This window comes from Neltuma alba, unplaced genomic scaffold (assembly GCF_004799145.2).
Source record: "Neltuma alba isolate B1F8T4 unplaced genomic scaffold, ASM479914v2 tig00013763_pilon, whole genome shotgun sequence".
In the NCBI taxonomy this organism is placed as follows: domain Eukaryota; kingdom Viridiplantae; phylum Streptophyta; class Magnoliopsida; order Fabales; family Fabaceae; genus Neltuma; species Neltuma alba.
The window spans coordinates 4,560-19,621 of record NW_021637895.1 but is presented as its reverse complement, the minus strand read 5'-3'; the positions used below and the strand labels follow the sequence as shown (position 1 = coordinate 19,621).

Below are 15,062 nucleotides of genomic sequence, written 5' to 3'. Positions count from 1 at the left end.
ATGATTTGGTCGTATCTTAAGCATGATTTGAGGAATATATTTATTTAATATAATGCGTTTTACTGAAAGAATGCTTGTCATGATTAAATTGACTTCTATACAGAAGTAAACTTCTGAATCAATCTTTTTACCCTGTGTCATAATTACAAGAGACACTTGGAAGCTTCATAGAATTAATTGGAAAAATAGAGGTTCTAAAATAATTTATTTTTGAAAAAAAAAAAACCCTTATTAACATAGAGTGAGAGAAAGAATAAGCAAATACTCCCTCTAGTCTTTTTTAAATAAGATTCTTTTAACTAAGTTACATATTAAAATTAGTTAAAAACAATAAATATATAAAAATTAAACCACTTTTTTAAATATGTCTTTATTTCATGAGGGAATAAATAAAAGAGAAAAATACTAGTAGTGAGATAAATAATGAAAGAGAATATAATATGATGGGAAAAATGAGGAGAGATAACAGAAAATTAATTAGGAACAAAATTGGTAAAAATATGTTTAATATTCAGACACTCTTACGTGGGATCTTATAAAAATGATCAAACTAATTCAAATTTTGGGATCTCATAAAATGAATTGTGAGAGGGAGTTAGAATTAATGCAATGAGACTAATCAATAATTAGTTGGACTAAAAATAAAAATAATACTACCTCCTGTCCTTATTATAAGTATGTAATAACTACTTTACATAAATTAATAAAATTAATTATTTTTTGTAAAATATCAAAATATCATCCATGAAAATCATCATTTAGAGAAGTTTGTTAATTAGTTATCAAGTCTTATTAGCTTGTTAGGAATACTTGATGGAAAAATTACTGCTTTAGACAAAATATATTATATTATGAAACACGTTGGAGGTTCTTATAATCAAAGAGGTCTGTGTGTATATAAAAGATGTGGATCCAAATCCCACTATCACTATAAAAATCTTGTTCGTCTCAAAAAATAAATTGTATATAATTCTGTAATCACATCTTAAACTATAAAAACTCTTCTAATTTGCTGATCCTAAGGCTTAATTAATCTAAATTTTTTAAACCAAAAAACTAATGGTAGGTAGGATTATAATGTTTAATTGGGAAGTTTGGTTTCTAAGCATTACATATATGTGCCCTTGGAAGGGTTTGTTCATTTCACCATTGAACGAACAAAAAGTAGATCAAAGTGAAGTGACGGATAATTGGCCTAAACCTCAGAACCATCCAAGTTGTTTCCCACGAAAAAGGCAAAGCATTTATTCCTTTTTTTTAAATTATTATGTATATTTTCAATCATCGCCCACTGTATTTCAGAATAGAACATGTTCATATTCTCCATGACAATTGAGACTATTCTTTTCAAAAAAAATTATTTTATAAAATACTCTAGTAATATTTATAAGTCACTTCTAACGTGACTCTAGTAATATTTATAAGTCACTTCTAACGTGTTTCACACATAAAAAAAATTTATTAACTCTTATTTAAAATTTAGTCACTTTTCTATTTTATCGTTATTTAACATAAATTATACCTTGTGAGAATAAAGTCAACATAATAATAAATTAAAAATAAAATTATAAATTTATATGAAATTTTTTTCTCTATCCTATAAATAAGAGTAGAAGAGTAATATGTACTCTGCATAGAAAAGAATAGTTCAAGAATATATTTAGATTCAGATTCCTTCATTCTTTTATCGGAATTTCGACACACTGGAAACTGATCCAAACCGTTTAATTGATTTGGATAATTTAAATTCTTTATTAAAAGTAAAAAGACGACGGTAAGTCTAAACAAATAACTTCCCTGGTCCTATTTTGAAGACATAGATAAGATTTCTTTTTTGTCTTATTTATAAATCACTTCATTAAATTTTATTATAAATGTACTATATTATCCTTTATTTATTATAATGTAGATAATTAATTTTTGAAAGGTGTATATATTAAATAGAGGTAAAATTAAAAGGTTACTATATAATAGAGTTAATACAGTTTATGGTTTTTCTTAACCTGTACGAACATGTTGAAAGTGTCTTATAAATGGGACCAGAGGAGTAACTCGGTTGACTCATTTAACTCTCTAGTTACATAAATCAATTTTATTTGATCCAACATTAAAAAAAATTAAATAAGGACAAAATTACTTATAACTTTCAGGTAAGAAAATTAAATACAAACAGGTCTCAAAAATTTTATATTTATAAGTCAAATTTAACTATTTATTTTCCCCATTCAAAATTCCATGCTTACTGACTTGTATCATTTAAATAGAGTTTCAACTAAACTCAACTTATCAAATTAGTGAATTCAACATATTAACTTATCAAACTTGTTTTTTTTTTGTCAAAAAACTTTTTTTTATGACAATAACATTTAAAATTCTAAAAAAATAAATTTGTGGAATCTATGTATCTCATATTAATCTAGTGAAGAAAAATTCCCATCTATCTACTACCATCTATAGTCATCTACAGCATGTTTTACAATAACGGTTTACTTAGTGCCATAAAAGATACTCACTCAATCTTCAATGTAAAACATATTTTATAATGTACAACTTACATTTAAGACTAAATGGAGTATAATGTGATAATAGCATGACTAAGATAGACATGCAACATTTTTCCCCCGACAGATCATGTTAAACTAAAAAGTCATATATATAATATATGCATTAATTCTAGTGAACAAAGTTATGACCAATTAAGCACAAGATTTTGAATTCAAATCTCTATAAATGCAAAAAAAAAAAAAAAAGAGAGCTAACCTATTCAGATGAATCTACATTATAATGCTAGATATAAGTTAGGGTTAAGATACAAAGTTTTTTCTTAGAAGCAGTAGACACCCAAAAACTTTTGAATTTGAATTCAATATTACCCAAAAGTTTAAAATGGTACTCCTTCGGTCCTTAATATAAGACCCATTTAACTAATTTGATTAGATTAAGGAAGTTAGGTAAGTTAGTTAATTATAAAAAATGTAACATGTTTTTCCTAAAATACCATAATCATCTTTCTTAATACCCCTCTCCCTTTTTTATTTGATTATAGTTAAGGGAGTATTTACAGGGGTAATTTAGATAAAATTGATAAATATGAGAAATGGGTCTTATATTTAGAACCAAAACTAACTCAACAATTAGGTCCTATATTAAGGACCGGAGGAGTAATAATTTTACCTTACTGTTAAACATGTTAACAATCAATGCTACGATTTTAATTATCAATATTAGTTTTTTAATAAGAAGGGACAAATTTGCTATGATTTTAAACTTTCGAGATAATATTGAACCCAAAAAAATTTCAAATGCTCAGGACTCGTAAATAAAAATTTTTTGAACAGATTTACAGCTTAACCTGTAAGATATTATATTCACCTTAAGAAAAAGGTCACATTGTAGTGATGGATCTAATCAGCCAGTAATGACATTCCCTTTGTCCTCGCATGAAGACAAGACCTTATTATTATAATTTATTTTAATATTAATGCCATATGAAAAAATTAGGGGAAAATAAAGTTATAAGATTCCCAAAGAGAGACAGATCCACAAAGAAATGTTTGGGATATTTTCAACAATGCTTTCATTTGTATTGGAAATTGGCAATGCAGGCTAGCTCTAGCTAGCTTGGCCTTCCAGAAAGATGAATACTATAAATTGTTGAATGCTCAATTCAGATTCAACCCTACAATAATATGCAGATAGTGGCAAGGACTTATATTGTCGCCAAAGTGATCATTAAAACCTTCAATTATTGGTCCCTTTTTAGGGTTTATTCCTCTCTCTGTATATGTGTGTGTGTTGGATGTGGAAGAATTAGACTTCTATTATATGATTCTTTGGAATTGGACTTCACTGTTTCTGGTGCTTTAGTTACTTCTAAGTTCTAAGGGCCAATAACATCCAATACACTTGTGTGTTATTCTCACATCTAAAAGGTCAAATTATTGATTTTCTTTTGTGATTATGAAGATATGTTTCGACTTTTTATATAAAATGCCTCAAAAGGGAAGTTCATATGGAAGAATGTCAACTATGTGTTCATTAGCCCATACAAGGATTCGTGCACTTATCTTTGCTTTTTTTTTTTTTTTTTTGAAAAAAATAGGTAAAAGTATATTCCTTCCTATCTTTAATATAAGAGTCACTTAATTAATTTTGATATATTAAATGAGTCAAATAAATTAGCTGATTAGAACAAACGTGATTTAATTTCACTAAAATATTCTTGTGTAACATTAAATTATATATCAATCAATAAATTTATTTGGTAAATTAATTTGAGAAAGGTGATAAAAATAATAAACAAAATAGATTAAGATCTTATCTGTTCAAAATTTAACATCCCAACAAGCTGCTATATTAGGGACTAATAGGAGTGTAAATTATCTTCTTCGAGGAGTTTTATAGTCCAAAATATAAATGACTTTGCAAGAGTTTTTGGAGTTTAAATTTTTTTATTCTAAAAATACCCTTTTGTCATTTTTAATGAAAAATAGAGGGAGAATATATTTTTCGCAAATCAATGGTATTTATCAAGAGTGAAAATTAAAATTAAAACAATCTCTCAAAATTTAACAATTTTTTTATTTTAGTGATGAAACAATTAAAAGTGATTTGTATTAAATACGGAATTAGTAAAAATATAACCATTAATGAAACAATGATGATAATATAAATATAATTGTAACACGTCTATGAAACTCTTTTTCGTGTACGTATTTATACATTTGGAACCGAAAGTAACTCAAAATGATATAAAATAAATTTAGGAAAAAAAACACACAGACATTATATCGTTTGTTCTTAATTTTATAGACATTATATCTTAAATCAAAATGTTAACACATTAACTTTATAATTTTTTCTTTTTTATATATACACGTTTTCTTCAAACCAATTTTATCATGGGGAACATCTTCCTATATTTACATACATATGTATGAATGTAAGTGTTTATATATGTATATTTATATTCACACACAGGAATGCATATAAGAAATTAGTGGTGGAGATTTTAAATAAGACAAAATCAAAAACACTAAAAGATTGTAAATGGAATACAATGCATGGACAAAAAGAAAGTGGTGCTAATTGTTCAATAATGCTTTCATTGTATTTTTTAGGTTCTACTTATTATACATACACTGTTCAAAATTTGGCATCTTCTCCGATGTTCAACCCTGCAATGATGACATATTATTTAAGACATCTAGAATATCAAATATTTTTATTTTCTTAAATTACACTGATTTATTTCATGTTATTAAAATTATATATTTTTATTTAAACATTATTTTATTTGATTTTTTTTATTAAAACCTTAAACACTATTGAGCATATATTATGAAAATAAAGGAATATCTTAAACTTCCAATTAATTAAGCATTATTTCTTTCAAAAGAAATTATATATATTATAAAAATGAAGGATTTTTTTTTTTTGCAAAATTGAAAGATGATTTGTGTAATTTAGTCATGTTTTTGTCTATTTATTATCGTAAATTAAATTTTTGGAAAATAGTATTTCATGATAATATACAGTGGCTAACCTTCTTTTGTTTCTGCTTATACATATGGCAGAGAAACTTAGCCCTCCATGACTAACTTCTTTTCTTTCTTTATTTCTTTCTCTTTTTTTTTTTTTTTTTTTGCCTCAGTGAGTACTAATTAGACTGTATATTATATTCAATCTATTTTTTATACTTATATTTTGATTATATAATTTAGAAATAATATTGCGCAGTTTTGCTTCTGTAGCTCCAAGTTGAGAATTATTCTTTTAAACATGATAAAATATTACTATTTTATATCCTTAATATAAGAGTCAGTTTAATATTTAATTTAGTTCTAAATATAAGAACTCAGTCTACTTTGTCTATTATATTTATCTTTTTTTTTTAAAGTTATTTTTTTAGTAGTTGCACATATTAAAGATTTCATTAAATAGTAGTTCTAGTTAATATATATGATTAGTTAAAATATTTTTTAAAAAATAATAAATATTTATTATAAATAACTAACTTAATATTTTTTTAATATATTCATACTAGTCAGTTAACTTTTATATTAATAATACAGCAGTAGTATTTGTGAAGAAATTTATTCAAACTCCAAAAGCTGTTTTAACTCTATAGATAAGGCAAACATCGAAGAGAAAAGTTCAAAGAACAGAAGTAGATAACTAGATATTGATTATCTCTCTATCTTTTTCTTTAAAAAAATAATTCATGTTAAATAGTTTGTTGACAATCAAGTTTTTTAACGTTTCTTCATTTTAAACAAAAAATTACACATATATCGATCACTTAGATTCATTGAATAGTCATTTATTTTTCTTAAGGTAAACTTATGTTATTAATTAAAAGCAAACCATAATTTATAGAAAAATATATAAATTAACTTTTTTTTCTTCTCATTTTCCCATGAACACGCTCTTATTAATTATGTAAATAACAACTAAAACTTTTGTACTTTGTCATATATATTCTGAGTTTCTAAAAAGGTTTCTTATAAATTAAAAGCAATATATGAAAATCAAACGGTTGGTCTTTTGTGATGGTGAAGATGCTTCTAGCTACTTTGAACTCCTCCTTTTGTTAAAAAGCCTGAAAAAGTGTTAATTTAAGGAAGAATAATTTCAATAATTAGGAAATGTTATTACATACTGGGGATATATAAGAGATAATGATGCCCTTGCCTTTAAAATTTCTCCTTTAGGGTAACTTTTTTTTTTTTAAAACTTTATAATTAAAAGTTCTGTGACAGAATGTAATATTAATATATATATATTTATATATATTTTTATCGTTGAGTCTTAACCAAACTATAAAAAGAGAATAATCTGTTAATAACATCATGAAATATAAATTACTTAATTGTCTTAAAAACTATAAATATCAAGTCTTTATCTTAAATAAATTAAACCATATATTCATATTGTATTTTATTTCAAAATTGAGAATAAGTACATGGGATGTATGCAAATTTTGAATGAAAACAATTTGCACTGCTACGCCGATACACTTTTTTTTTTTTTGAAGTCAGATTGAGTTGGAAAATTTTATTTCGCATAGATTCAGATTATATATTTTATTATTTTCTAAAACGGATTAATTTTTTGTTAATGTCAGTTATAAGATTAAAAGTGAAATTCAACAATATGTAATTTTTTCCGGTAAAAAAAAAAATGTAATTTTTGCATATTCTTCACGTCGGTTATACAGCCAATTAATTTTGGTATCCGTCATTCGTTTTTAAAATTTTTAACATCAATTCTCACCAATATAAAAAAGCAATGTTAACATGATTTTTTCCTAGTAGTGAGATCATGAATAATCTAAATCAAACATTAAAACGTTGTATTACAAATAGACTGTGTAATTTCAGACTCCTTTAGTTCTATTTATAAGTTATTTTCAACATAACAAACTAAGAAAAAATTTTAAACTTTATTAACTTCGTTTTAAAATTCAATAATTTTTAATTTTATTTTTATGTAATGTATATTATACCTTTTGTTATATGTATATGTATTCTCTTATTAGAGGCAATGCTATTTGAGATGCTATCCAGTATTAAATGTTAGCAACTCTTTAATAAGAATTCGAATCTTGATTCAGCATGTTATAAGGAACTAATTACTTTTCCTAGACCTAATCCCTATTAGTTAATAATTATATATCATGAGAACAAAATAAACAGGATAATAAATTAAAAATGAAATTGTATATAAAAATTTAATAATACGACCTATGAATAGGATCAAAAATTCCTGCACTCTTTCTATAAATAATATCACAGGAGTATTATATTAGAATATCATTTATGGTTGATTGACCTCTATATTATTGGTGTCATTTCACGTGCGAAGTGTGGAAGCTATTACTTGAAGCAGTAAGCTAGCATTTATATTAGTAAGTCATTTATTAATTATTAATTATTAATTATTACCATGATCGCCAGAGAAGACAGACAATGTTTGTGTCCATTATTTAATTAATATTAATATTATTATAATGCCTATAACCTGTAATAATGTGAAACACGTTCACGATTTAGGAACCCGTCAAACTTACAATTCAAATCTCAGTTCATGCCCTTGTCTCCTTGCGGGTGTTTTCCCAACTTCTTTTATATATATTTATAAATTTGCAAATTTTCTTAGTTGCCCAAATAGAATTCTCCATTAAGCTAATGGCAGATTTCAACAAAGATTTTCTTGCGTCATCTCTGTCCAATACTATTCTTCCGTTTCACATTAATTAAGTGAGAATTTTACTTGTCCCTCCACATGTCTGGTATAACCGTTGTTTCTGATGTTCCCTCTACAGTACTTTAAATTGACCCTAGAAAATAAAAAGAAAAGTTCTTATATACTTTTTCGGTTCTTAATATAAGAACTAATTGTTGAGTTGATTTTAGTCTTAAATATAAGACCTATTTATCATATTTTATCAGTTTTTATTAAATTACCCATATGGATACTCCTTCAACCATAATCAAGTAGAAGAGGGAGAGAGGATATTAAGAAAGATGATTATGATGTTTTAGGAAAAACATGTCATATTTCTTATAATTAACTAACTTACCTAACTTCATTAATCTAATCAAATTAGTTAAATAGGTCTTATATTAAATATCGTAAGAGTAATATCTGCTTCCTTAAATTTATATCCTTAATTAATTACTCATTCAATCAAATCAAAATAAGTAGTAGTATACTTTAAATTCAAATTAAGCTAACAAAAATTAGTACTCCTCCGATCTTTAATATAAGACCCATTTAACTAATTTAATTAGATTAAAGAAGTTAGGTAAGTTAATTAATTATAAGAAATGTGATATGTTTTTCTTAAAATACCATAATTATCTTTCTTAATACCCCCTCTTCTTCTACTTGATTACAGTTGAGGGAGTATCTATATGGATAATTTAGAAAAAATTGATAAATATAAGAAATAGATCTTATATTTAGACCTAAAACCAATTTAATAATTAGTTCATATATTAAGGACCGGAAGAGTAACAAGTTAGCTGTGGGTTAATCGATTAAATTTCACTTACTTTGATTTGATTGGAAAAAATTCATGAGGTATATAACTTTTTTTGTAATATTAAATATATAAGTTCAAGTAAAGCTTAATTTTTGTATTGTATGTATATAAGAAGAGAAGGGTGCTATATAAGCTCTTGTCAAAGCACCTTGAATGATGAATTTAAATAACTTTTTATGCAACAAAGAAGGTCTTGAAATAAAAATATTGTAACACACAAAAAAAAATTACATTAGATACATTCGTAACATTCATTACATTTTAATTTCATCATTCGAAGTTTCGAACTTTTCAATATTCTTAAATTAATTCTGCAAATTAAAACACTCATCGCTTAAATAAATAAAATGGTAATTAAGGACCAAAATCTCAGGGACGAAAGAACAAAATCAACCCACTTAACTTTTATACATATTATAACTTGAGCAAACTTACATAAATCACACCAAAATTCAACCATAATCACAAAGAAAGAAGCCAAAAGACTATATGTATCTCTCCCACTTCTTCTCCACAGAATGATTACATTCAGCTTTTCTTTTCCCCCTTTTTTTTGCTGCGTTTATTGACGAACAAAAGCTTCTGCATGGATTGCATGCAAAATATACATGAGACAATATTAATTTCTTCAGTCACATTTTACTAGGGCTATATATATTTTTACCATTCAATATTTAATGCGTCAAATAAAGATCAGGGTTTATTTATAGAACTGATATTATATATATATTTTAGAGGTGAATGAGATTGGGAGGATTGATATTGGTGAGCATATGAACGACTTCTCTCATGGTGGGCCTGGAGCTGCCTTTCTCTTCCACGCACATCATCGCTATCTTGAACATGTGAATGACGCCGGTGAGAGGATACCCGCCGAGCCTCGGGTCCACCACTGCCATCACCACCGCAGCGTCCGACCGTGGAGGAGCCAGCTCCGACGTGGTGTGCTTCACCCACCCCACGATGTCGACGCCGTCGCCGAACTCACCCACCGGTTTCCTTCCCACTATGAGCTCCAGCAGCACCACTCCGAAGCTGTACACGTCGCTCTTCTCGTCCACTTTCAGTGTGTAAGCGTACTCTGCAACAACACATGAAGAAGAAGAAGAAGAAGCTGTGAGAAACAAGCTCGGCACGTATATATATGTTCAATAATACAGACATATTTATGGAATAACCGTTATTCCTTAGTTTGTAGATGGCTTTGCATGAAAATGAACACGGACCTTTTATCTGATGCAAATAGTATATGTGGTTTTACAATAAAATAAAATAGTTGAATTTTAGTACTACCTCTATCTTAATCTTGATCTAAATATAAAACCTTCGTTTACTTTATGTTTTATCTTTTTTCAAAATATACGGTAAAGGGTTCTTATAAAAGGATAATTGCAATCATTCAATACATTTGATTGAATAAAATAGTTAAGAAAGACCAATATATATTGATGATAAATAACTAACTTAATTAATTTTCTTAATATTTAAAAATTAATTACCTACTTTTTATTTATATTAAGTACATGATGTAGTATATTTTTGTTATGAGCACAAGTCAAAGTCAAAGGAAGTAGCCTACAAAAGACTAGCCTATTTGACAAATAAAATCTAACAGGTTATCAAATTGACGAGCATATATCAAAACTTAATTCGAGTCATTTAATATACATTCAAAGTTATTTCTCAAATTTTGACAAATGAAATATGAACATTTATGACCTCAATATATGTTCACATACATGATACGTATATAGCTAGAAAAAGAAGGGGGAAAAAATTAATAAAAGATCACGTGTATAGAGATATCCTATTTTCACTTCGTATCTATAAAATTCTAATGAAATTTGGAAAAAAGACTCGCAACATAAAAAGTAGAAGTGTGAATAGAATCTATGTCCTTTTCCCAGTCATCTTTTTCCTTGAAGAATCTGAACTTTACAAGAATTTTATGGTTAAGAAATTTAGAGGGTTCAAATGGCTCCTTCATAATCAAATTAAGCGACAAATTTAATTTGCGGCAGCATTTATATATGATCCAAATTAATTAATTATATAATGACTAGAATAATATAATATCAATTTAAATGTGTCGGAGCCTGAGAAGAAACCTAGCTAGATAGTTAGAAAGAAAGAGAAGAGAAAGAGAAGCAGAACCTGGAGCGATGTAGCCATAAGAACCAGCAATGGAGGACATGGACTGAGAAGCACCAGGATCAAGAAGAAACTTAGCCAATCCAAAATCTGCAACATGAGCTTCAAAATCTGCATCCAACAATATATTATTCGACTTCACATCCCTATGTATAATCCCCGGCGAGCAATCATGGTGAAGATAACACAGTCCCTTCGCCGCCTCCACCGCGATCTTGTACCTCGCCTCCCACTGCAAATGCCCTCCTTTCGCGCCATGAAGCCATTCCCCTAAGCTTCCATTGCTCATATACTCATAAACCAGCAAGTTCGTGTCCTTGTTCGATACGTACCCTAACAGTCTCACTATGTTCCTGTGTCTGATCCTCCCTAACGTCTCTATCTCCGCCTTGAACCCGTAATCGTTCCGGCCGCTCCGACCCTGACCCACCAGTCTCTTGATCGCCACGTCGGTGCCGTCTCTGGTGTTCCCTCTGTACACGATCCCTGCGCCGCCTTTTCCGATTATGTTCTCTTCCTTTAAGCATTCGAGGACGTCGTCGACTTTGAAGTTCAGACGTCGGAATAAGGTGAGCTTCCAGTTCAGGGATTTGTGGTGCTTTCGTTTTCGGAGTGTGTAGATTGTGATGACGACGAGGAGGGTGGTGGTGAGGAGGGAGATTGTTATGACGATCATCTTGGTTGATTTGAGGGGCTCGTGAGGTTTGCAGGAGTGGTCTTGTGGGAAGCAGAGTTTGGGGTTTCCGGCGAAGTCCTCGCCGGAGAAGACGCTGAATTGGCCGCCTGTGGGGATTCTGCCTTCAAGGTTGTTGTTGGAGAGGTCGAGTGTGGTCAGGCTCACCATGAAACGGATTTCATCTGGGATTGAACCTGTGAGGTGGTTCATTGAGAGGTTGAGGATGCTGAGATCTTCTAAGTTATTGATCGCTCTCGGGATTTCTCCGGCGAGGTTGTTCCGGCTGAGATCAACAGCGGTTAAGGAAGCACAGTGAGTGATGGAATCAGGAATCGAACCACTGAGATTGTTGAAGCTTATGTTCACCTTCGTCAGCATTGGCAAGTTGAACATTTCCTCGGGAATCTCGCCAACAAAGTGGTTCGCGTCTAGTAAGAGATTCTGCAAGCTCCGCAGCTTCCCGATCGCCGGAGGGATTTTTCCGGTGATCATATTACCCGAAAGCGTCAAAATTCCGACAGCATCGCCTGACATATCCGATGGTAGCTCGCCGGATAACAAGTTGTTACTGAGGTCGATAATCGACGCAGATGGAAGATTGAAAAGCCCAGGAGGGACCGAGCCACTGAGGAAATTGTTTGAAATTCGAACTTTTTTCAAGGACTTACACTCACCGAGCTGCTCAGGAATCGGACCGTCGAAAGAATTATTCATGAGAATGAAAATCTCCAACCTTCCTCCTTTACACAAATCCTTCGGAACCGAACCGGTGAAATGATTGCTCGTCACGTCAATCATCTTAAATTTCCCGTTGCTTCCCAGATTCTCCGGCAAAATGAACGAGAAGTTGTTCCCCCAGACGAGAAGAACTTCCAAATTCGGAAGGTCTCCGATGAATGGCGGGATAGGACCAAGAAGCTTGTTTTCATACAAATTGATCAAAGTTAGGTTCGTTAGTCTGGAAAAACTGGAGGGTATCTCTCCGGTGAGGTTGTTGATCGATAAATCCAGCGACTTGAGGCTAGTCATACCGGAGAGTTCAGGTGGGATTTCTCCGGTGAGGTTATTCACTTGAAGGAAGAGAGAGTGTAAGTTCTTCAAATTGCCCAAGATCGGTGGAATCTCGCCGGATAGATTACAGCTTCCTAAATCAATCAGTTGAAGCGTGCCCATCGTGGCTAGCTCCGGGGGGATACCTCCTTGGTACACATTACTATAACCCAAATACAACTCCCTGAGCTTCTTCAATTTTGCTAAACTCGCCGGGATTTTTCCTCTGAGGCTGTTCTCGTTCAGTTTCAGAATTTCCAAGCTCTCGAACTCCGAATAACTCTCTGGTATCTCACCGGAAAAGTAGTTCCCGGAAAGCCAGAGCTGCTTCAGTTTCTTCAATCTCACAACTTCCAACGGTAACGAACCGTTGAAGCTGTTATCATAAACGTCTAGAACCTCAATCTCCGTCATGTTGAGAGTGATTTCGCCAGGGAATTCTCCGGTAAAGGCGTTGTGTGAAATATTAAGAACTTGCAGGGAAGCAAGGTTGGCGAGCTCTTTCGGGAGCTCGCCTGTGAGGTTGTCTGTGAAAGCGTGAGAGAGACAAGCTTGTCAAGTAGGCCAATCTCCGGCGGAATCGATCCAAACAGGGGATGGAACGAGATATTCAAAGAGACAACCCTCAAATTGTCGTCACAGTGAACTCCAGAGAAGTTGCAGTGAGCAAATAGAGAAGGAGAGGGTTTCCAATCCTCCATGGCAAAAGGTGAAGCCTTGGGCCCCTTAAGGGAAGCTTTGAGCTTGAGCAGAGCATCGAGGTCAGAGTAGGCACTGGACAGAGATGAACTGTACCAGAGGAAGGAAAGAAGGAAGGGGATGGAATAAAGAGTGGATCTTCTCATATCTGATATCCCTCTATGTTTGTTCTTCTACTTCTTCTGGTGAGGAGGATGAAGATGAAGATGAAGATGAAGATGAAGGTGGGGGTGTTCTAAATTGGCATTTGGGGAAGTTAATGTTTGGGAAGTGGTAAAACTGAAGATGCTCTGTTTCGTTGTTCAGTACATGCAGTCTATTTAAACTGCGTTTCTAATGCAAAATTAGTGAAGCAACTGTGGCTTCCCTAAAAGACAAAATTGAGTCATAATTATTCAGTAATCTCTTTTTGGCCAAATATAATTATATTGAGCAATCTACTAATGGCTAGTACCTCATACCCCCCACTACAACAGGTCTTTTAAAAAAAAAAAAAAACCCCACCTGATTTTTAATACAATAGTTATCTAAGGGTTATTTATAACAAATATAATGTGATCTCTTTAAAATACTAATCTATAACATAAGAGTATATATCAGTTTATATTTATTCTGTTGTATAAAAAATAGTGTGTAAGTTAGATAAATTAATTTAAAAGAAATAATAAATATGATACATAAAGTATATTGAATTCTTATATTTATGACTAAATAAAATTTTTCAACTGACTCTTAAATTAAGACAGTATGATTTATAAATAGTATTTTTTCCATATTTTATATTAATTGAATAATAAAAAATTGAATTATTTTCAAAAATCTGAAAAATGAGGGACCTTATAAAAAGAATTTTGTAGTATTTTTTACAGATATTTTCTAAGTGACTTTTGTGCGTGTGAGACATAAGCATTTATTTTGGTAATACAATATATTTTGGTATCATTTGGAATTGAGTAGCATTATATTTTTGGGTCTCCATCTCCCTCTACAAGAAAAATATACACTTAAAATATTTACCAAAAATATGAGGAATGAACAATTAGCAGTTGCCGGAATAAACCTGAGAATCACCCAAAAAAAGTAATTTAACGAAAGTTATGTTTCAAAAAAATTGTCAGAAAACAAGTTATAAATATTAAATCAAACTATTGCAAATATGAAATGGGGGATTGGGCAAATAAATCTATATGTTATTCTTCTACTAATTTGCAACTATGATTATTGTGGTATAAACTTTAAATTGATACACACAACTAATTCTTTAGCAAAATTTGGGGGACCTAACTGTGATAAGATTATCTTTTGAGGCATAATGTGATTTTCCCTAAGCAGTAGAATAGGATCTTTGAGCATTGAGAGAAAAACTGGGGGAACTGAGAAAAAGGTTGTTGAAAAGTAGAGTAGAAAAGAATAAAAATGGAAGAATTTATGCTTCGT

General features: G+C 30.4%; 1 protein-coding gene across 1 annotated transcript; it reads right to left on the bottom strand.

Annotated features, from left to right (window-relative positions):
• Positions 1-6,767: 6,767 nt before the first annotated feature.
• On the bottom strand, positions 6,768-13,961 carry LOC114739089 (receptor protein kinase CLAVATA1-like). Its single transcript, XM_028927143.1, is given in 4 exon segments — positions 6,768-6,794; positions 9,769-10,130; positions 11,204-13,453; positions 13,456-13,961. Coding segments are annotated over 3 exon segments (2,916 nt in total). The 5' UTR covers positions 13,772-13,961; the 3' UTR covers positions 6,768-6,794; positions 9,769-9,780.
• Between the last annotated feature and the right edge of the window lie 1,101 nt (positions 13,962-15,062).